The 12,409-nt window shown below is 54.2% G+C and overlaps 1 protein-coding gene across 1 annotated transcript; it reads left to right on the top strand.

The window, feature by feature from the left end:
• Positions 1 to 10,048: 10,048 nt before the first annotated feature.
• VRTN (vertebrae development associated) lies at positions 10,049 to 12,068 on the top strand. Its single transcript, XM_065753070.1, has one exon. The coding sequence runs from the start codon at positions 10,050 to 10,052 to the stop codon at positions 12,066 to 12,068; it is 2,019 nt and encodes a 672-aa protein (XP_065609142.1). The 5' UTR covers position 10,049.
• The last annotated feature ends 341 nt before the right edge of the window (positions 12,069 to 12,409 follow it).

Genomic DNA, 12,409 nt, shown 5'->3' with positions numbered 1-12,409 from the left:
AGCAGCCCGCCAACAAGCGGCGCCGGCCGCGCCCGCACCACAGAGCGGCGCCGGGAGCGCCGTCCCAGCGGCACGGAGGCCGGGAGCGCCCCCTAGCGGCGCGGGGCGGCCGGGCTCCCCTCGGGGCTCTCGGCCCCCGCTCCCTCCTCCCTGCAGCGCCTCTATCCGTTGCCGAGGGTGCGGACGTTAAGCAGGGACCTCCCTCCCGCCCTCATCTTCTCTGGGCACCGCTGGAGCTCTCGGTGCTGTGGGCCCTGCCCCAGGGCTGCTCTCGCAGCGACTGATTTTAATGGCACACAGGGGTGCTTTTCCGTCAGTCGTTGCTCCAGGGCGATGGCTGCTCGCAGCGATCCTTTCACAGTGCAATATTTCACAGTGAAAGTTGCACAGTGCAGAGGCTGGGTCCTCTGCCACTTCATGGCAGGGCTCGCTGCTCCCCATCCTCCCCTGCCCACAGCGTGACTTCCCAGCACCAAGGCATGCAGAGGGCCCGACTCGGAGATGTAATGGGCTGTCCCAAACTCTCCCTCCTCTCCCTCTCTGCGCTTCGCCCATCCCTATTGGCTGCGGGGTTTCCTGGGATCCCCCTGAGGCAGCCGAGAGCAAGCACAAAAGAGCGGTGCATCCTGCAGCACCCCACCCCCACGCTCCAAGCAGCATTTACATCTTTTACGGCACTGCTTCTGCCTCCCCCCTTTTCCCCAGAACCAGCATGGTCTTCCAGCACCTGCTGTCCCCATGGTGTTGGCTTTCCATATCCATCTGTGCCCTGGGGCTCCTAGGACAAATGGGAGTTGCTGTTGAGCCCTGGAACAAACGTGGAACAACAGTCTCCACTCATATGCTTGTTTTCCCTCAATTTGCCCACCCCAGATCTTTACACTCTCGTGTGTTCTGCAATGGTTCCTAGTGAGGTACTCTCAAAAGAATGTCATCTTCCTAGTCTTTCCAAAATTGAATCTCCTCTTTCCTGCTCGTTTCCAGTCTCCAGACTCTCCATATGTGGCTGTATGAGCTCACAGCTTCAGTTTGCAAGCATTAGCCCTGCCTCTAACCAGTAGTAAGGGCTTTTTGGATAGGTATAATGCTGACTCCCATCCTGAGCTTCAGCTCTGTCTGTATTAGGGCATGAACTAAAGCAGTTGTTTTTCAGCCACATGAACCGACCAGCAGTCACCCACTCTCCTGTGCCCCTACAAAGCGGAGGGTGGGGATGGAGGGGGCTGAAGCCACCCTGGAGCCACACCATCATCTCCCACTGTGCTATCTTAATGGTTCTGCCTTTGACTCCATGCCCCATGCCTTAATTAGTCTTTCCCCCTCTCGTGGGCCCAGCAGCTCTGCTTTCTTTTAAATCCTCCTTCCCCGTGATTCACCTCTAACAGTTTCTTTCTACTGTACACTTCAAAGGCTTTGCTCAACACATCTGCCCTGTGCAAGCATTGGCCCCAGCGAAGGCCAGGTCTGCCATGAAATCAGTCATTGAAATGACTTCAGGCCCTTTGGATCTGGGAGAGAAGGAGGAATGGGGGAGGAGGAGTGGAAGGATTTTCAGTATTTCACCTCTGGGAAGAGCTATTAGTAACACAGGAAAAGCAAGGGGGAAGGCAGCCCCCTCCTCCTGCCACCCTCCTGCGTAGGGAGCCTGCTGAGGGCGGAGTGCTTTTATGTGCAAGTGGGAGGGAAGGAGAGTGTTAGGGCTTCAGAGGGAAATGCTTTGATCTTGACTTTGAATCTTCAGAGGTTCCCAGCTCACCCCCCTCTCCCACCCGCTACCAGGACCCCAGGATGCAGCTATGGCTCCTGCTGTTCACCGGTGCTGAGCACTGCTTGTTATTCCCTGTGGATGTTCCTCCCACCCTAGCTGGAGTGTGGTGCCTCGGGCAGCAGGGGCATGGCACTGGCACCAAGTTCAAACTTTCCCTCTGGGGAGGGAAGAAGGATGAAACCTATCTGGAAAAGGGAAAAGAGCCCAGAGCTGAGCAGAGGATAATCAGAGATGGGACCTAGTTTTGGGGCTGCCCCAGGGCATTGTACTTGTCCACCCTGAGCATTGCTCAGAAGGTGAACTGGGAGGCAGCCACCACTAGCAGAGGGACAAGGTGCTCTGCATCCTTCTTGAGGACAGCATTCTTCTTGGTCCCACAAGAGAATGAGGGAGGAAAGTGATGGGGAGCTGAATGTTCTCCCTGGAACAGGATAGAAGTGGCACTGTGGTGTGCTGGGTTTCACGTGAGTGATGGGAAATGACACTGAGCAGTGAGTCACTGCAGTGCTCTGAGTCACTGCAGAGGCAGTGGTGGGCAGCAGCATGCGAAGGAGCCTTAGGTGCTTCTGATCTCTTGTTCAGGATAGGATCTAATGCCCAGGCCAACTCCCTGCTGCCCTGAGGGAGATTAAACTCCTGGTTACCACCAAGCTTTCCTAATGTTCAGGTCAAATTCTTCTGTTCTCTGTGCCATTCCTCTGTCCTCAGTCACACAGCTGAAGTCATCCCCATTAATTCCTTCCAGCATTTGAGATTTACACACTGGGCTGTCCCTGCCTGCGAGTTCTCACTTCAGCACCACTAAATAGGTTTTGTTCCTCACATTGTCTCCTATAATTCAATCACACCAGCTCCCTTACTCCTGGCTGAAAACTCCCTGTAGTTTGCTGCTCTCCTTCTCAGTGTAGAACTGAACACAACAGTCAGCGGACACCCAGCATCATGTGGCTGGAGTTGGTTTCAGGGCTGGGAATGAGAATGTTATGGTTTTATGATTTTTGTTGTATTATTGATATTCCACCTCATAACATCATGTGGTGTATTGGGAGTTAAAGAGTACCCCACAACAGATGGATCTTCTGACAAGCCAGGTAAAACCATGTACCAGAGATGTACCAGACAACATGAGCACAAGACCAGGACTTCTACAATTAAGTTAATAATAAATGACTTATTGCAAATGCTATAAATACAGAATTACAAATACAAATACGATAAGAAGCTTTTTTGCAAATAATGCTTTTCAGATCCCTGTTCATAGAATCATAGAATCCTTAGAGTTGGAAGGGACTTTTAGATGTCGTCTGATCCAACTCCCCTGCATTGAACAGGGACACCTACAGATTAATCAGGTTGCTCAGAGCCCCATTCAGCCTGGCCTTGACCATCTTCAGGAACGGGGCTTCCACCACCTCTCTGAGCAACCTGTTCCAGTGCCTAACCACCATCACCATAAAAGACTTTTTCCTTATATCTAACCTAAATCTCCCCTCTTTAAGTTTGAAGCCATTTCCCCTTATCCTATCTGCACTGACTGTGCGAAAGAGTCTGTCCCCTTCTTTCTCGTAGCTCCCCTTTAAGATGCTGAAAGATTGCTGTCAGGTCAACTCGTAACCTTCTCTTCTCCAGGCTGAACAGCCCCAGAAGTCTCAGCATGTCCTTGAAGAATGATGTTCCATCTGTTGAATCCTTGGGTATAGTCACACCAGAACCATAGGGAAGTCTTTCATGCAACTTGACATTCCTTCACCTAAGATCAGTGGGCAGACTGCAGCTACAGCAGCCATACTTCTGTTGCCAACTCAGGCTGTAGGCTATGCTCATTGCTGTTTCCTCATGGAGAAACCCAGCCAAGACACTAGAAACCTGGAATCCACCTAAAAACCCTCTATGCTTTCTCTCAGCCCTGCCAGCCTCTCAGCAGTCCCAGCTCCCTTTACTTCCCAGAGGGATTCCAACACTCAGATTCAGTCTCTGTATTGTTCTGGAGGGGAAAAAAAGATGGGGGAAAAATAAAACAGAAACTAGGGCATCAGCAATGACTTTGAAGGGATGGGCATGTCAGTTTACCTCGTTTAGAACAACCTGTTGCAATTCCAGAGCTGGTTTTAGCAACTAGTCCACAGTCTGATCTGCTCTGAATGCCATTTGGCTGTAGCAGATGTTCCAAACACTTCCCATCCCGTCTTAATTGCCTCCTCTGGTCCAGCCATGGGCAGTGAGTAGGGAGCTATGACTCCCCCTGCTCCTGGAGGTCCCCTATGTGGGAGTGAAGGTAACCTTGGGATGATTTGCTGCTGGGGGTATAGCTGACTGTTTGAACGTTGTCCCCATGCATCATCCCATTGGATGGTTGCATTCCAGAGATGGAGAAAGACCCATGTTGCACAGGAATCCAGCACCATGTCCATGAGATATCTCTCCTACCTGAGTTCAGGTCAATGGGAATTGTATCTACTGATCATGGAGGTTGCCCTTGACTGGGAAGAGGACTGTGTCCCAAACCCAGAGCATTAAAATCTGCCTTCCAGTGCTGCTGTACGCTTGTGTCCAAAGCACCGAGACCCAAGCAGAGCTGGATGTGGGTGCCTTTGTCTGGAAGGGCAGCAGGGCACAAGTTAAAACACAACAGGCAAAGAAACATCTGACAACCACAGTTGAACTGTGAAGGTCTCTGTGACCCATTGTCATACTGAAGCATCCTGCACCAAAGCAAGGAGTGTGCTGGTTCCCTACTGAACTCCTGCAAGGAACAGAAAAATGCTAACTACTTGTTTATATGCTGGAAGCTGATGTGTGCAGTGATCTGCATAACAGAACTGCCCAGGCTGTCTCTTTGTGTGTTTTCCAGCTCCTATGTTAATCACTGACCCTGCTGACTCTGGCATTTACCGGTGTCTCACTGCCCTGTGAGCACTGCTTTGCATTTGCAACCGAAGAAGTTAAAAGGATGAAGGATGAGAAGGAGAGCTGGGAAGCTGGGGCTATGAACATCGGGACACACCCAGGACTGGCCAGGTTAATAGCGAGAGTGGAGCTGGCTTTTTCCTCCTGAGAGTGGGGGGAAAGCTCACCAGAGAATGGTTTAGGTCTCTTTTCCTTGCAATGCAACAGTTCTGTGTACAGTACCAGGGCTGTCAGTGAGCACTAAGCCACAGGGTTCACTGTCAGCCAGGAGATGCCTCCTGGCTGGGGCTCAAAACACAACTGGCAGAGAGTAGGGCCAGTCCACAGCTTGCAGGGAGCCCAGCCCGCTCCTCCTGTCAAACTCCTTACCCGGCCTCCCCCTACAATGCTAGGCTGGGAGCTGAGACAAGAGAAGTGGGAAAAGTGCTCTGGGGTATGCACTGCCGAGGATGTTGGAAAGCATCTCAGCAGAGCTGTGCTGTGATTTTTCCTGCAATGCTGCGTCCTCAACTAAGATGGGAGAGAGGGCAGGCTGCATTCAGCCACAGCTGGAGAGGGAGCAGGACACACTTCCCCTGTGTGAAAGGTCCTTGTTTGGTTATCTCCCCAAATTGTGTGAGAATCTCATCACTGGTGTCCCCACCAATCTTCTTGTTGACAAACACTGCAGCAGGAATGAGCGTCCGAAGTGAAGTTCTCTGCTGGTGGCTGTGCACGGAGCAGTAATCCCATGGTGTGTCTGACATCAGGAATGATTTCAGGCTCCTCTCTGCATGAGGGGGCTGTGGCATGGCTCAGGGAGGGGTGAAGAGGCCAGATGCTGCCTAAAGCCAGAGTTCACAGGGTTGGTGCAGGATCACGAAGCACTGAGACCGATTGGTGAGGAGCCTGATGACCAGTCTCTGTTGGCAAAGCTGTGCTTCTCCCCCATTAAAGTGCCCTGATCTCTTCACTGAGCATATGAGCTCCTGGGGGCACTGTTTTGAGGTAGGTCTCACTCTGAAGAAAATACATACCTAAAGCAGGATGAGTAGGAAAATTCCTGAGCACCCCCAGCCCTGGGATTTGGGTGGTGGCCAAGCCATCGGCCAGCCCACTGGCTTGGACTGGAAACTCTTGGTGCCAGCAGCTGTCTCCATACCCTTACGTCTCCATACTGCTCATTCCTCACCAGCAAGTGCCTGGGTCGGTGACTAGGAGAAGCCAGCGTGAGATCCAGGGTGCAGGAGTGAGTGGTTCAGCATGTGGCAGGAGGCCCAGGGCTCAGCTGGGGTTTGGAATGGGCAGGAGTTTGGGTAGGGAGAGCTTGGGAAGAGGAAGGTCCTGGAGGAAGCTCTGGGGGCTCTGAGCTTGTGAGGAGGACACAGGGTGCAGCTGAGTTTGGAAGCTTAGAGATGCTGGATCGACGTGCCTGGCGCACGCACTGTTTGCACAGCCTCACATGATGCCCCAGATGGACCCATTGTGTGTGCGGGAGTTAAGGAGGGGGACCTGGGACCAGAGATTAGGCAGCGGGACAGAGATAACAGGAAGAAAGATTGCCCCAGGTGGATGGCACAAACGTGGACAGGAGGTGAGGTCAGGCAGGGCTGCTGTGATCTGGGTGCCTCCTGCAAACAAATTAGAAGGTTCTGAGGCCTTCATAGGTCTAGTTTTCTTAGGCTTGAACACATGTCCAATGGCCACGGCATCATCTGCTCCAGACCTGGCACCTACACAGTGGTATGTGCCTTCACCTTGCCGAGCACAAGGGCTGGGCAGACAACGGCAGCCCGAACGGGGACAGCTGGGCTACGGCCATCCAAGCCTTCCTGCGGAGCAGCAGTACACCTCGGGGCACGGGTGGCTGTGGGTGCTGCAGCGTCCTGGGGTGCTCCGAGCTGGCCGCCGTTGGGCCGGGCGCCGCGGGCCCTTTAAGCGCGGCGGCGGCAGGACAATGGCCATTATCACTTTAGCTTTGGAAGTGACCCCCGTCCCGCTCCGCTTTCATCTGGGCCGGGGCGGCGGGGATGGCCCGCTTCCTGGCGGGGGAGGGGAGCCGAGCCCAGCCGAGCCCGGCGGGGAGGGGCGGCCCGGCCCGACCCGGCCCGGCGCCGCACGCGGCCGCCCGCTCCCGAGGGTCACTGCGGGGCTGGCACCGGGGCCGCGGCGGCGGCGGCTCCGCGCCGCTTCCTGCCGCCGCCCTTAAAGGTGCGGAGCGGCGAAGGGCGCGGGTGGGGTTCGACCCACGGAGTCAGGTGAGTGTGGTCGGGGTCGCCCCGACGGCGGCTGCTGCTGCCGCCGCCTTCTCGGCTTCCTTTGCTCCTCAGCGCGGGGCTCTGAGAGCCGTCCCGTCCCGCTCGGCTGCTTCTGGCGGGGCTCAGCGGCTCTCATTCCCCGTGGCTGCGCGTCCCTTTGTCCCCCGGGCGACAGGGCGGGCTGTAACCCGGCCCGCTGGGCACGGGGTTCCGCTCCGGTCGCTGCTGCTGCTCTCTGGGAGAGCCCCGAGTGGCCGCGGAGCTGCCCACGTGTGTGCCCGCGGAGCGGGGCCGTGCCTGTTGTCAGGTGCTGCTTAGATGTGAGTTCCCCTTCCTACGGGAATGTCTCTGGGCAGAGGTAGCTGTGATGCTGTGGCCTGGGTTAGTACCAGTCAGCAGTTTATTTACTGTATTTTTTTCTTGCTCTTCAAGTGTTACTTCTTTCCTAGGGGTGGGAATGCGAGTGCTGGGAGCAGGCTTCTCTCTATGGGCTCTGGTGGGAGCCCTTGTTGCCGTGGTAGCCTGAGGGTGCAGCTGGGGCTCAGAAAATGCTCCGTAGGCTGATGGGGCTCCGGCACAGCCCTGCTGCCCTGCCGGGTGCTGTCGGTCACAGTCTCCTGGATTCCTGCTGGTGGGAGCGTATTGGGGCTGGCTTGGGGAACTTGCACTACTGGATGCCACCAGCCCATCAGTTTAGGCGAGGGAACGTGATCTGCAAGTGCTTGCTTATCTGTTACAATGCAAAAGAGGCCAGGCTAGCTAAAATCTCCTTTATCAGCAGGGAAAAGTTCCCTTGGTTGGTTCTTAAAGCTGGGATGGTTTGGGGAGTGCTTGTCTGTCATGTTCAGCAGGAGAAAAAGGGAAAACACTTGCTTCGCAGCTGTTCCTCCATGTTGAGAGTAAAGGAGTTTACCCTGACTACTGTGCATCCACTGCCGCTGCCTTGCCTGGCCCCTTGTGTGCCAGCTTGGAACTTATCTGTGATGCCTGAGCTGCAGTTCTTGCCTTAGGTTTACTTGTGAGATCCTACTGCTCCAGTTCCAGGCATCAGGTGCTGGCAGTGACATTGAGGCTGTGGGGTATTACTTAGGAAAGGGATTCAATTCTGTGTCTCTAGTCCTTATTCTCACCCCTCAAGCTGTAAGGGAATGGGAAATGGCCACTAGGCCATACGGACCAGGTGTGTTCCTGGTGCTCTATAGCCTTCGCTGGTTCTTCACCCGCCAGGGAAAAACTTGTCTCACCTCACTCAGCAATCCTGGAGGCTGTAGGGCATTGCTGCCATGGAGGATGAGAGCTTGGGTGTGCTGTGGCCCCCCCTGGTTCCCTTCCCATCGTCACTGGAGGGACAGAGTGAGAAACAGAAGGACTAGATGCTCTGCAAACACTCTTTAGCAACAGTTAAACTTTCAGCGTGTCATCAGCATTGTGTCGGCCACAAATGTAAAACACAGCACCACAGGAGCTGTTGTGAACAAAATTAACTCTGTCCCAGCCAGACCGAGTGCACAACCCTGTACTGGACTTGGACTGAGGATTTTCAGGGCAAGTCTGTGCCTTTGCTTCTCAGCTGTGTGCAATCTCTGTGTTGATTCTGTTGGGTGATTCCCCACAGCTGCTCTCATGCTGAAGATGTGGAGGAGCTGGAGGCAGGACGGGGAGCTGGCTTGGTTAAGAGAAGGGTCAACAGCAGCACAGAGGAGGCTCCCTGGGGTGAAGCAGCCTGGGTGTAGCAGTGTGATATGTGGCACCTTATTCTGCTTACTGTTTGATCGTGGCTGCATCCTTAGATACTGCAGCAATATTAACAGGACTGAGAACAGGGTAAGGTCAGGCAGGACATCTGCTTTGCTCCAGGACTGCTGCCTTCCTGCCTGGCACTACTGTTTCTCCATCTCCCTGCAGAGCTGTGAGTGCATAATGATACCTCTGAAGTGCTGTGGGAAGGTGAGTCTCCAGCTGGGATAGGAATGAGGCAGACTACAAAGTGATGCCCGATACGTGGGGGGTGTCACGTGAATGAGCAAGGCTATGCATGAGGAGAAAATAGTCCAGAATGGGCTGCTCTGAGGGAAATGTTGTGAACCTTGGGCAATGGGGGTTGGCAGAGTGAGGTGTTCAAGCTGGCTGGTGGTTGAAAGTGCTGGGAAGGGATGTACTGAAAGGGCTGGATTGTGGGTTAAGGACTGAAGCCCAGTGGGAACTTCAGCAGTGGCAGGAGCAGAACCACGTGGGTGTTAGGAGCAATGCTGACAAAGGAGGGGATTCAGGTTTGGCTCCTTGGAGTGCCTGAGTAGAGGCTGGCCCACAGGATTGGGGTTTGCTGAAACTGGGAGAAGGAAGAGGACTCCATACAGCCTCTGAACTGCCCACCCAGCTCTCACCCCATCTACTCTTCTGTGCTGCCTCCTGCCTGGCAGGGCTCCTTTTGCTCCTTCTCTTCTGCTAACAGTGCTTCTCTGATGAGCAGCAAGTGACACCTAGTGTCAGCTCAGACAGCAGTAACTATGCCTGCTTTGGCACCAGCTGCTTCTCCCATCTCAGGTTTTGTGATGACTTTTAGCTGCATGTGATGGTTGCGGCAGATGAGCCTTGCTCCAAGGGAGGGAGCAAACTCTTTGTACCTTATACTGGGCTGAAAACTGTAGACTGGTCCCTCTGTGCCTCTGCACAGTGTTGCTCTGTCACTGGTGAGTTGACAAATGCTTTACCTTCAAGATTTTCTCATTGCTACCAGCACCTACAGTCAGTAAATCAGTAAGTTGGCCAAGCTGCATGCATGAGGCTGGGCACAAAGCCAGCTGTGCAGGGCAGAGAGTGGCCCCATCTCTTGCTCCAATGAATGTCCTCAGTTTTTTCTGTCCATCCCAGACACATGTCTCTGGAAGCCATGTCCCATGCCTCTTGCCCACAGGAGGTCACTGGAGAGCAAGTGGAATCCATGTCCCTGTCCGAGGTCTGCCTGTGGGGACCCAGGCTTTCTATTTTGTCTTTGGGATTGTGGGTGCGGGGGAAACAGGGTCCTTTCCTCTATGGTCTTCACCTTTCCTAACCTTCAAGGAGGAGCTGGCTCTAGCAATCTGGAGCATGCCTTGTCTAGATCTCAAATGACTTCTGTCTTTCTGCTATCCTTCAGGATGATCCAACGGCACCAGCTGGTGCAGTCTGTGCTGCAGGAGCTGCAGGAAGCCACTGAATGCTTTGGTCTCGAAGGCCTTGCCAGTGCTGTGCTGGAGGCAGAGAGGACCCTGTCATCTTTCTCCCTGCCTGGGTATTGCAGGAGGCAATTTCAAGAGGAGCTGGAAGTTGATCGAGTAGCTAGGAGCCTGTACCCTGAGGATGCTCCAAGTAACATGCTGCCTTTGGTTTGCAAAGGTGAAGGGAACCGCCTCTTTGAGGCAGCCAGCGTGCTGCTCTGGGGCAACCCCAGCCTCAGCCTGGAGCTGCAGGTGCGCACGGTGGTGGAGATGCTGCTGCACAAGCAGTACTACCTGAATGGCATGATTGACTCCAAGGTGATGCTGCAGGCTGCCCGCTACTCCCTCTGCACAGAGGAGACGCCGGAGATGACCAGCCTCCCCATGGCTATTCTGGAGGCTATCTTTGATGCAGATATCAAAGCTACCTGTTTTCCTGGCACCTTTGCCAATATGTGGCACGTCTATGCTCTTGCCTCAGTGCTGCAGTGTAACATCTACTCCATCTACCCCATGAGCAACCTGAAGATCCGGCCATATTTCAACCGCCTCATCCGGCCCAGGAAGTGTGGCCCACGGACCTCCACTCTCCACATCATGTGGTCGGGGCAGCAGCTCTCCAGGCAGGTTTTCAAGGCACAATACTTTGTGGCTGTAGTTGGCCTGGAGGAGCTGGAACCCACGATACCTTTGTCAGAGCCTGTGCAGCCCATGAAGACCCTGGAGCTGTTGAACAGTGACCCCCAGCTGACCTACTCCAACCTGCGTGACAGGTACAGCATTACCAAGAGCACCTTCTACCGCTGGAAGCGCCAGTCTCGGGAACACCGGCAGAAAGCAGCTACCAGGTTTGCAGCTAAACACTTCCTTCAGTCCTGCTTTCAAGAGGGCAATATTGTCCCCCTCCAGCACTTCCGACAAATGTTTCCAGAAATCTCCCGATCCACATACTATGCCTGGAAGCATGAGATGCAGAGCATGGTCAACGGTGATGCCTCTGCCCTGGCTGAGGCCCACGGGCTGCAGGAGCTTCACAGGGAGGTCCCAAAGAAGGCTGATGTTAATGAGCCAGCAAAGGCCGAGGCAAGCATAAGGCCCCCAAGTCCTTCCCTAGACCCAGTCCAAGCAGGGATCTTCATGCAAGGAGCCAAATCCTACCTGGAGAAATGCATATCCATGAACACTCTGGTGCCTTACAGGTGCTTCAAGCGCAGCTTCCCTGGCATCTCCAGGTCCACATACTACAACTGGCGAAGAAAAGCAATTAAAGAGAACCCCAACTTCAAACCTCCCCAGCCTCCCTTGAATAACCAGAAACCTTTAGCTGTAGAAAAGCCATTAGTGCAGCTGAAGCCAAGCAGCTTGCCTGCTAGGAAGAAGCTGAATGGAGATCAGCCAACAGCCAGGAGTCTCCTGCAGCTCAAGCCTTCCCTGTGCTGGAGGAAGCGGCTGCGAGATGTGGCCCGGAGGCAGGTCCAGCAGTGGCAGCTGCCATTCAGCAAGTTTCGCCTGCGCTATCCAACACTTTCCTCCACAACCTACTGGTTTTGGAAGGGTAGCAGCCAAGCATCTGGGCAACATCACCTTCCCAGCTCCAAACAGCCATTGAACCAGGTTACTTCCCTGGTACCACAGAAATCAGAGACGAGTGTCAAGCCCCAGCTCCACATGCAGGTAGCGACCAAGCATCTGGACAAGCCAGCGTCAGCCACTCCATACAATGCCACCATTTCAGGCTACCCCGTGTCTGAGAGAGCCAACAGCCGGATGTTTGTAATGGATGTGATTGCCACTGCTCAGTTCAAGGCACAAGCCAAGCTGTTCTTGCAGCAGCGCTTTGAGTCGAAGACCTTCCCCACCTACAAGGAGTTTAGTGCCCGCTTCCCCCTCACGGCCCGCTCCACTTACTACATGTGGAAGCGTGCCCTGCATGATGGGCTGACCCTTGTGGATGCGTGAGGTCCACCTGGCCATGATTCTCCATTGATGTGACCTGTGACCCACGGGTGGGGTATCCAGGCTGGGGCCCAGGTCCAACTTTTGATTTGGTTTTGCTTTGTTTGTAGTCTGATTTTTTTTTTTTTTTTTTTTTTGTGTGTGATTGAATCATGTATAAGAATGCATACACAGTGCCCACTCCTGGAGATGGAAGGAGTGGGAGGCAGGTTCTGTCTGCTCCAAAGGAGAGGAGCAGAGGGGTGTTGGCTTCTTTGCACTCAGGGAATGAGTAGAGCTCACAGGATTCTGTCAGAGCTCCAGTGTATGCTTGAGATAGAGGGTTTGAAGGCCTCTCTGCCCTG

This window comes from Cyrtonyx montezumae, unplaced genomic scaffold (assembly GCF_038088225.1).
Source record: "Cyrtonyx montezumae isolate F1298 unplaced genomic scaffold, pur_monq_1.0 scaffold_10, whole genome shotgun sequence".
In the NCBI taxonomy this organism is placed as follows: domain Eukaryota; kingdom Metazoa; phylum Chordata; class Aves; order Galliformes; family Odontophoridae; genus Cyrtonyx; species Cyrtonyx montezumae.
This window is presented reverse-complemented; position numbering and strand designations above follow the sequence as displayed.

Bases quoted from the DNA above. Each gene is read 5' to 3' on its own strand.
- VRTN (XM_065753070.1), top strand. From the start codon at position 10,050: ATGATCCAACGGCACCAGCTGGTGCAGTCTGTGCTGCAGGAGCTGCAG.